Source organism: Mandrillus leucophaeus, unplaced genomic scaffold, assembly GCF_000951045.1.
Source record: "Mandrillus leucophaeus isolate KB7577 unplaced genomic scaffold, Mleu.le_1.0 Scaffold77, whole genome shotgun sequence".
In the NCBI taxonomy this organism is placed as follows: domain Eukaryota; kingdom Metazoa; phylum Chordata; class Mammalia; order Primates; family Cercopithecidae; genus Mandrillus; species Mandrillus leucophaeus.
Window position 1 is genome coordinate 1,368,392 of NW_012108363.1, and position 10,943 is coordinate 1,379,334.

The following is a 10,943-nucleotide window of genomic DNA, read 5'->3' on the forward strand; positions in this document are numbered from 1 at the left end:
ATTGTTAATTTCATTATTATGAAGTTGTGCAACAGAAAAATATAATCTATGATTAAAGAAATCGGAAAAGAGGCTACCAGGGGCAAGCAGGGATTGGAGAGAGGAAGAATGATGACTATTAAAGAAGCACAATAAAACATGCGATGTGATAGAAAAATCACACACACACACACACATTCTCACACACACAAACACACACACACACAGGGGTGGTGGTTATAATGCTGCATACATTTGGAAAAAAACTTCATCCAACTGTATATTAAATTCTGAATAATTTATTGAGTCTATATTATGTCTTTATTTTAAAAAAATAGTTGTGGGGGAAAAGTCTATTATGTGGTGAGTGAATTGGAAGGTAGCAAAAACATATTCAGAAAGGTATTTTGGGCAGTGTTGAAGTAACCCAGGTGACAGATGATGTCGAATTTTGTTATATGATCAGATGTATGAGGCACAAAGAAAACTGAAAAGTTAGTCATGACCCTGAAGAGCAAAATGCCAGCTTAGATTGTTTCCTTCCTCATTACTCTCCAGATTCCACAACAACTGCTTCCACTTCATGCTGTCCAATATAAACTTGACCATCAAGAGTAGCAACCTGAGTTTGCTCTGAATAATGAGTTGAATACTTTTGCCTAGCAACTCAGTGATAATGTTTTACAATATCTTTGGGAAAATATCCTTCTTTCCATACAGTGACAAAATTATCTTCCGGAAGGAGTCTTGTATGACAGTACATCTTTTCTCATTTAAATAGAAGCTATTCCACACTTTTAGAGATATTATTAAGTTCAATGTTTAAATAGGCATTCTGAAAATTTAGGGACCTCTACCCAATTTGCTTATCTCATACAAGTCAAAGCAACAGACTGAAGAATTAGAAAAGTTGTACTTTAAAAAAATCCCTCTTCTACACTCCCACAAAGTTCAGAATTTAGCAGGGATGGGGGGACTACTTGTGCCTCCAGGGATATATCAGGGGATAAATAATGTTCTGTATTAATAACAAAACCAACAATAACAATAACAGTAGCACAAATAATACCCAGTAAAGGTCACTTACTCTGTGCCCTTTAATATGTATTGTATCAATTCCTACTCAAAATAAACTTATGAAAAATTATTATCTTCCTTTTTATTTGAGACGGGATCTCACTCTGTCACGCAGGCTTGAGTACAGTGGTGCAAACGTGGCTCACTGCAGCCTTGAAATCCTGTGCTGAAGTGATCCTCCTGACTTAGCCTCCCAAGAAGCTAGGACCACAGGCATGCGCTACCATACCCAGATAATTTTTTTTTTTTTTCTTGAAATAAGGTCTCACCATGTTGCCCAGGCCAGTTTCGAACTCCTGGGCACAAGCGAGCCTCCTGCCTCAGCTTTCCAAATCTTCATTTTATATATATATATGAAAAGATAGAGTGAAATTGGTTGACTGAGGGTCCACAAACTGAACCCTGATCAAGTGTGTCTCCATAGCTTATGCTATTAACAAGTATACAATGCTGTGGAAACTATTTTTTTGCTTATTTTCTTTCATTTTTTTTTCTGACAGCCATATATGCTGACTTAGAGTGAGATACTGTAAAACAAGTTGAAAATATTTCCTTTTATTGAAAAGAATAAAAATTTGGGGGAAAATGAGTGCAATTTGTATTACTTAATTAAGCATACAATTATTGAACATCTGTTAGAGACTAGGCGTGCTATGAAAGGTGAGTTGTATCAATGGTATCTCTTCCTTTGTGGTTCCTAGCTTTTAGCTGAGAGAGTTAGAAAATTAAAAAGTAAAAACAATAAACCAATAAATAACGTAATTTTTTCTGATTAATTACTAAAGGCTATAAGTGAGTACTAAGGCAAAGTAAAGCAGAGAGGATTAGAGGACTTGGAAGTACAGGGTGGAGTGAAGTTTGCAATTTTACATTGAGTGGTAGGTACAGGCTTTGTTGAGAAGGTGAGGTTTGAGCAAAAGCTTCCAAAAGGTGAGTTAATCAGTGGATATGTGAGAGAAACACATTGCACAGGGAACACAATATTATACAAACTTTTCCCTATGTTATCATGACTAATTTTCCGATACTGAGAAAAGAAGAAGACAAACATCCTATTCTCATTTAGTATAGATGGTACACTGCTAAGAAGGAACAGAGCTTTCTATAAAAGACTAGTAAAACAGCCCTCGGTGCCTTTTCTTTCCCCGTCCCCGCAGCTACGTGTAGAAGTTTAAGGATTAAATTGCAGAGGAGTACTTGTGGAAGAAGGTTATTGGCTTAGGAGTAGAAGGAATTGTTCAATTTCTTATCTCCTACCTTAGTGGGAGGTAGCTCCATTTCTGCCTACGGAAATCCGGTAATTCACTCATAAATGTCCACCATCAAAAAAGACTAAGAGGCCAATTGTTATCTCTACTACAAACACAAAAACTTTTACAACCTCTTAGCATTCTCTAAACAAGTGGTTAGAAAATTCTTTAGGGAAATTTGGCCTGTATTCTCTATAATGCAAAAATCCCAGATTTGACTCAAATACAATTCATTTCATAAATTAATTAATAAATTATACATTTATTTCTCTTTTTATGTTTGGAGTTGCTTTCCTCAATTATGTATCTCTAGTGTGTTTTCAAAAGCAATTTATAAAAAGAACTGATAACCAACAAAAAAAGAACACGTGAAAGCATCAGTCATTTATTTTTTCCTATCAAGATTTTAATCACATATTATATCCAGTTTGTTTTAGCTGTTTTACTGATATAAATATACAGTAAGTTCTGCTATTTCTTTAGGTGTATTTAAGCAAATACACACTGTATATTTGTCTTACTAGGTAGACTTTGGCTTTACAGCAACACTTGGGTTCATGGCAGGGTTTCAATTATAACAAAGGATCTTTGCTTTAAAACATCCCTTGTTTTCTCCACGATTATGTTATTTGGTACTTATGTGGTTTTCTTTATGAATGGGTGGAGAGTGTAGTATCAGTGCTACTTATTTAGCATTTACATGGTATTTTATCTATGCAGAGTTATACAATGATTTTTATAATAATATAGAATTATTACCATAGTTTGTGCTCTTATATCATAATACTGTAGGGATTAATATGATTTGAAGTTAAGTTTTATTTTTACCCTAAACCACTAATGTGTAACTTTAAAGGAGCTTTTTATTTCCTTTTTAAAAGGATATTTATTCTGTAGTATGGGGAACAAATGAATAGGAAATAACCCTCCCCAGTAACGCAAGTTAGAGAGGACTTTTACATTTCTAAACAACCAAAGTATTTCCTTACATTTAGAAAAAAAAGCGGGGGGCAGGGGGTGACTATACTTGTTCAATGTGACGTATTGCGATATGAATTCAAGGAGGGGATCTTAATTCTGTTCTACAGCTAATAGTAAAGGATCCTTGAAGAAGTCCCTTAATCTCTCAATATCTCATTTTCTACAGTTGTCAGAAGAAAATATTATCTTTTTCATCTAACTCATGAGTCTACTGAGAGAATAAAACTGTGAATGCAAACATTCCTGTAAAAATGTAAAATCCCCATTACTTTCTAGAAATTAAAACTTCTTATTACCCTAGAAATTAAAATGTAAGAGCTTTTATGTTGTTACCACATAGTAACGTTAATTAACTGGTTGCTCGTATGATTGGGGTGATTCAAAATATGTCATCATTCAATACCTACATATTAAAATTATACATATCCATATATGAAGTTGTAACATTATTTCTACTTTAATATTGAGTATAGTTGCCTCAATTTTGTCTTCCACTTTTCTAAGAATTTGTGTAAGAAAACTGGAGGACAACATTGAGCAAGTTTCCTACAGATTTGCTCAATAGAAGGCAAAGTCTCCTCTTTAAAAATGGAATGACATGCTATAGTTAAGTTTCTGGATGTTCTGGATGAATAATTAAGTGCAGATTAAACTATGCTTTACTTACGTGGACACAACCAATGAGGAAATACATATTCTAAACATAATTTTGGTTCAGCTGTAAATAATTCCATTTAATATGCTCTTAAATTAAGAAAAACTGAATTTTAGACTGTTACTAAGCATTTCTGTCTAGACCTTTCAATCAAAACAATGAAAATGTAATAATGATGTCATTATTGGAGATTGAGTATCTTAAACCATGTCTTTATATAGATTAGACATTTTGATTTATTCAGTGGACTGAATGGATGTAAAGTATCTGTTGTGGATTCTATCATCTGACGACAGAATGAGAGAATCATGAATATTAAAACTAGTAAATAACTTGTAGATAATCCAGTCCACCTGTTACACTTCTAGGAACACTACTAATGGATTGAGACTCCAAACTGATTTAAAAAACACAGAAGATAATATTGACAGATCTAAAAAACCAAGTTATTATGATTCATATGTATGCACATATATAAACATCATTATATATGTATACATGTTGACTTATATCCACATTCATACTTATTATATTATGTTGCTTCTAATTATCTATTGTGTTTAAGCAAGTTATTTAATCTGTCTATAATCTTGGTTTCCTAGTCTTTCAAATGTAGTTGATGATAAATACTTTATGAAGTCACAGTGAGGATTAAGTGTGTGTGTGTGTGTGCGTGTGCGTGTGTCTTATTCGATTCAATGTGTATGTATAACGTGACACAAGTGGAGCATAAAATTGATATTATCTTATGACTATTTGATTTCTGACTTTGAAGAAGTCACATAGGTGTCTGATACCCCGGCAGGAGAAAGATGCATTGCCTTCTGCATGACTACCTGAATAAAGTATCATATCTGGAATATTCATCTCAACTGAAATCCTGAATCTTTAAGCATTTAAATAGTGCTGACACCCGTAGTGGTCAAAGCATCTCCAAACTACTCTGATTATAACTTTTAATTATAATTCAGTCTTCTATAATCAGTCAATTTGGCAGAAGTATTTGGAGAACAACAAGTATGTATAATTCCAGTAAAGCCTACTTGTACTTAAACTGAAAAGTCTGTCTTGGAATGGCTGGGAAATTGTAGTAGAGAGGTAGCCAGGACCCTAGTAGCATAATATTTATAGCAAAGAAATACAGTATCTAAAATTAGTCTTAACTTCCTTCCAATTTGAGTGGAAATCCTTGGCATGAAACAATTTTTTAAATTATAGAACAGAGACCTCTATCATTAAAATATATATGCTTTAAATCAAGTATTTTGAGGAAATTAGCTGCTCTAAATGAATCTAGGACATGAAGCAGGCGTTTGTATAACTCATTATTTAAATTACAAGCCAATTTTCAACTTCTGCCTGCAATTCAGGTGTTTTGTTTAGATAGTATTGGGCAACTGGGTTCTGGGAAATACTGGGTGATGAGTATTTACTTTCTTTCTGTTCTTCTTTATTTTTTCTTTCAGGTTAATGGTGGCTTCAGGATAACCTTTCAAATTTGGAAGGTAGAATAACCCTACCATTCAAATAGTCTACCCAGTCTACCTCAGGATAGACTATTTGAAATGTTTTGTCTACAAGTAAAGCAATTTAGGATGCTGAGGAAATAAATTTTTTTCTGGAGGATACCAGATGGAGCATTTAGAAAGATAAGGAATCAAAAGCTTGTCTGTAGAGATTAATTCTGTAAACAAATAAGGGTATATTGAAGAATCAGAATATTTTTTTTCTACATGCTTAGTCTTAGCCTGCTAAAGAAATATGTAAAATAAAATTATAGAATAAAAACACTTTAGCAGCTCATAAGAAACATCATGGAAAGCATCTTAGTTTAGGCAACAGCTAAAAGTAGAAAATATGTATAAACCTTTAACTGCATTTTTTTAAAAAAAATTCAGAATGAGCACTTTAAAGTTTGGATGGATCATCAAAAATTCAGTCCAATTTATTTCTGCTCAGTCTATCCTTGAAAAATAATTGTTTGTCACTCTAAGCATATTATAAAATCTTATTTTATTCTAATAAAATGAAAACACTTTATGTTTCACTTATTCTTGTTTACTCTAAATTATTTTTTATGTTTTTCTATATTTTTTCTTCCCCCTAGCGTATTTTTACTCTGACATGGAATAAAATTACACCAAAAAAGTTTATAAGAGTATAAGGTTTGTTTTAAAATCTCTATTCACATATATGTGGTATATATATAGTTTTTCAATATAATCACATACACATTATGTATGTATATATGTTTTTTTTTTTTTGGAACCAATATCTTCTCATAACTAATGTGGATGTGTTCTTTATACTATTCCTCATGCTTTATTATATGTATAATTTTCTCAATGATTGACATACAAATAAAAGATTATTGATGTTAAATTGATTCATCCTGCCCAGCTGAATAATAAAGTATGAATTATCAAAACACTTTTAAATATTAAAAATAGCAATAAATAAACTTTTGGAAATCAGCAAAGTATAGACCACTTTTCTTCAAAGTGAGATCTAGGGTACTTGTTGAAAATATTCCTGTTGAATATTCCTGTTCTCCATCCCAGACATGATTCAAAAGCATTCAGTGTATAGTGTAGGAATCTCCATTTTAGCAAGTTCTGCAGGTTATTTTTTATGACAGCACAAGATATGTGAATGTTTAAAAATTTTGAGTTTCACAAATTAACTATTTCACTTATAAGAAGACATATTAGTTATTAATATTCTCACTTCGATGCTTTATTTATCTCCTTGTTTTACTTTTGTAAAGACACAGACTAATAAACTTTGTCATTTAATGAGGATGAAAACAATCTTTTGAGTTATATAAATAAAAAACCAATTATTTATTTTGATTTCTCTTTAACTTTCCAGGTGGTTCTGCTACTACTGTTTACCACAAAAGTATTATTTCATAAATACCATTTCCTATGGGCTCCTCGTGTCTCAAATATTTCCCAGTTATTTGTTGTCCTTCCTTAGGATCAACTTTAGAGATCAAAGCTTCTATTTACCTCCAGTCCTACTAAACGATTCAAATGACTTTTTTTTATGGGATTGCAGCAGACTGAAACTCGGATCACATTCTCTGCACCAAACAGCAATGACTCCATTCTCTGTCACTATGAGAGAATGCAAAGATTACCACTTTGGGGAGTTTCCATTACAGATAGCTCATGTTTTTAGAGCTCTTTTAAAAAACTCATCTAAGATAGTCTGGTACAAATTGAAAATTAGAACGTATCATCAAATTTACTTTTTATATGACATTGAAATGGAAAAGGTGGGGCTGTGGCAACAAGAAGACACCTGAAATAATATTTTACTATGAACTACAGTAAAGTTAAACATGTTTAGGTTAAAATAGGGTTACTGAAGATAAAATGCCTAATATTTTTATCTATTAAGTTAGACAATTGTTTATTAGGATGGAGATGAGTCAAAAATAAAGACATTCCCTTGTGTCTTGTCTAGATTTTAATCCACAGGTTTCATTAATGATAGAAATAGAGGAAAGATATTTTCTATTAGTAAGTAACTATCTATTTTCTAATTTCTGAAACAAATTAACAGCTATCCACAACCTTAAGTATAAAAATGAGTTCAAATTTTGAATCGAAAAAAATTTTTTTTTCAGGATTTCACTAAATTATCTTACATATAAGACTGTTTCCAGTAAAAGGCCCTCTCCTATTCTGAGAAAACTACTGAAATCTTATAATCCTAGTGAAACTACATTCTATTTTTATAGTAAATAAGGAAGGTACAAAAAGTGCTGGAAGAGTTAAGCAGACCCTCTGTTTAGAAACTCTAAAGTGAGATTTTCTCTCTTTGTTTTGTTGGACTTCTTTATCATAAATCTATCTGTCTTACTACCCATCTTAGATAAGAGGGGGCCAGAGAAGTTGCCTAGTTTCAATGATTTTTTTTAAAAAAACTAGTTTAACCTCCATCCCTTTCAGCTGCATTTGTTACAACTACCATGTAAGATTGTCATCTCACAAAAAAATGTTAGGGCACTGTCTTGATATAATTTCTACAGCTAGTTTTCGTTTGTTTCTTTCTTTACATTGGTAGGATATGAGAGGTATATTTATAGAACTTTATTTCAAAATGAAAGTATAGAAGAATGCAAGTAATGTAAATAGTGGACCTCTAACATGCCTTTGGTCCTAGCTAGAAGGTTTGGAGAGTGGGGGAGGTACTTAGGTAGGTAGACCAGTAGCCAACTAAACTGCATGGATGGTTACTCCTCTAATACTCTTAGCTCAAGGAAGTTCAAGTAAATTTAAATGCCAGGCACTTCAGAGCATATGCATTCTCAGGGTTTTCAGGAGTCCAGTCTCCAGCCTGTCCTTTTTGTTTCTATTCAGTGCAATAAGGTTTTAAAGCATTAATGCATACTTCACGATTTTGGCATCACAATCACCTGGTTCAGCATATTTTCCAACACTGCAGCAAGGCCAACTCTTTTCCAGACACATATTCCCCTATGCAATAATTTAACTACATTCTCCACCCTATGCCCAATAGTCCTCTTCCCATATCAAGGAGGGAGTAGAGGTAATCAGATCAGGATCTCTATATTTCATTAGTGTCCCGTGGCTTCATTGGCCTTCTGTCTGATTTTATGGATGCCCTGAGTATATTTAGAGACGTTCTATCAGGTTAGACAAGCCTCTCCATCCCTTTGGCCCTAACCAGGACTGCTGTCCCTGGTGCTGAACCATGTTTGCACACGGGGAGTTGGCTGTTGGGTCAATGGGACTGGATGCAAAACCTGGCTGACTGACCTTAAGAATGCCAGGTGCAGAAGCAAGCGATACCTTAGTACACAGGAACAGGGCCGCCCGCCGCCCCTCCCCCCAGCTCCCTCACACATATCTCTCCGGTGTGCGCCAGGACCCATTTGTAAATTTCTTCATCAGACCCCCACCCAAAACGCTTGCAACATGGCCTCAAATGCCGGCGTCTATCAGCACAGCCCACTCCGACATCAGACTGCGGTAATGTCAAAATGCTACTCCCCAAATATTTAGTCTTTATGAGGTTACCTTTTCCACTCTAAAACCAAACAAAAAATAAAATAAAATCCAATAAATGAATACATTAAAGAAAGTGACCTTCCACTTTTCTTCCTCCAGTCCCCGCCCCATGTATTCACTCTCCCCTAAATTATAAAGCCTCCCATCCTAGGAGAGTGTTTTAAATCTGGGTGGTCTCCAGAGTTCCCCCTCCCCACACCTTCTCCCCACCTCTTCAGAACAAAACGACGCCAAAAAGGGCACATCTTACCCAGGGTAGAGCGACAGCAGGAGCAGAATCCACACCGTCATTTTCTGTGAAAATACAGGAGTCGAGTAGACTGAGCTTCCTGTGCTCCATATATTTGGCGAACTCATCGCTTTTTTTTTTTTTCCTCCTCTCGCCTCTTGCCTCTTGGTTGCAGAAGAATCCCTCCCCTTTGTATTATTCTTATGCTTATGATCTGGTGGTGGCTCCCCCCACCTGCCTCTAGTAGGTCCCGTTACAGGGGAGATGGATTGCTACCAGATTTGGGAATTAATATTCAGGGGGCAGAGATAAGATCAGCACAAACGCTTGCAGATACCATCAAAGCGTCACTCTGGCAGCGGCTTCCAAGTCTGGGGGAGTAATATCATCGAGGCAGGGGGAGGGTACAAGGAGAGACTCACACGGAGACAAATAAGGGAGAGGGAAAGACGCGCACACTCGTGTATACTCATGCCCCTCACACTTACGCGTTCTCCCCCGGGTCCATCTCTTTGGGGTTATTTATTTGTTTGTTTTGATTTTTTTTCTTTTACAGGGGGCAGCGCCCTGTGCGTGTGTGTGTATTTAAAATAAATACGAAAAAAATCACTAGCGACTCTGCGTGATTAACTATCACGCAGATTAACTATGAGGTCAAAGTGGAAGTGATGCACGCTGCTGCAGCACGAATTAACACATGCGTGGTGTCTTTCCAAAGCTTTTTAACCCTTTACTGCACACACAAGCACGCAAGGACTGGCATTCATGGGGACAAGAGATGCTTTAGCAAGCCCAGAAACTACATCATCAATGACAGAAGGTTTGTGGTCGTCAGATCTGCCAAGAATCCTTATTTTAAACTCGTACAGTCTTAGAAATCATGGTTGCATTGTTAGAGCTGGGGGAGCAGACAGTGGGGGAGGTGTGAGTGTCTCAGTAAGTCATCCTGTAGGCAGACAGATTTGGTGAATTCAATTTGAATGAGAGAAGAAAACATTGATAGAATTAAAGGACATGGAGAAATTCTATGCTACTCAGAATTCATTCCTCCCTTGTCAGTTCTCCAACCCCAGCGAAAATGCACAGGCACAAAACTGCTTGAAGTTTGACAAATGTAATTGCACAGGGATAGCTGCTTGAGTAAAGATTACACACTACAAAATAGGAGGGCCATTTTTTGAAGGAAGGGTGGGCAGAGGGGTATAATCAGGAGGTCATTTAACAATGCAAAGGGTTTTCTGTTTGTTATGTGGGGGATTGATTTTTTTGTTCTTCTTGGTAATAATCCTGAAAGTTTCTAGGTTGGATGAGTGGTATTAGCATGCTACTTTCTTGCCTAGAATGTTACTATAGATACTAATATATAGAAGATACCCCCTTTATACCAAACTAGTTCATCCACCACAGAGGAAATCCCTTTCATTAATCGTGAAAAATAAAGTAGGGGAGTGTTTCATGGTTCTTTGAAGTCAAGATACCACCACAAAGGTATGCAGGAAGCAGTACTAGTGATGAGGACCAATCTTAGCCCTTTGTGGAAAGTGAAAAGGAGTTGTTTCAAAATAAGTGCCTTTTCTGCAAGAAAAAGTCCTCCAGGAATGGAATTTCAGTAAGGAGTCCAGGAGACATAGGAATAGAACATGAGAAAATCAGGTCCACGCTCCATCACTAACACTGAAGTATACCCAAGGAAAGCAGAAAGAATTACCAGTAGCTGTTGTCCAACACAT

General features: G+C 35.4%; 1 protein-coding gene across 4 annotated transcripts in view; it reads right to left on the minus strand.

Moving 5' to 3' along the window:
• The window catches only part of GABRG2 (gamma-aminobutyric acid (GABA) A receptor, gamma 2), a 101,541-nt gene extending 91,525 nt beyond the window's left edge, over positions 1 to 10,016 (minus strand). For all 4 annotated transcript variants that reach the window (XM_011966659.1, XM_011966658.1, XM_011966656.1 and 1 more), the window contains exon 1: positions 9,235 to 10,016. In XM_011966659.1, the coding sequence (XP_011822049.1) occupies positions 9,235 to 9,341 (107 nt within the window). In that variant the 5' untranslated portion in view covers positions 9,342 to 10,016. The remainder of the gene's footprint in view (positions 1 to 9,234) is intronic.
• Between the last annotated feature and the right edge of the window lie 927 nt (positions 10,017 to 10,943).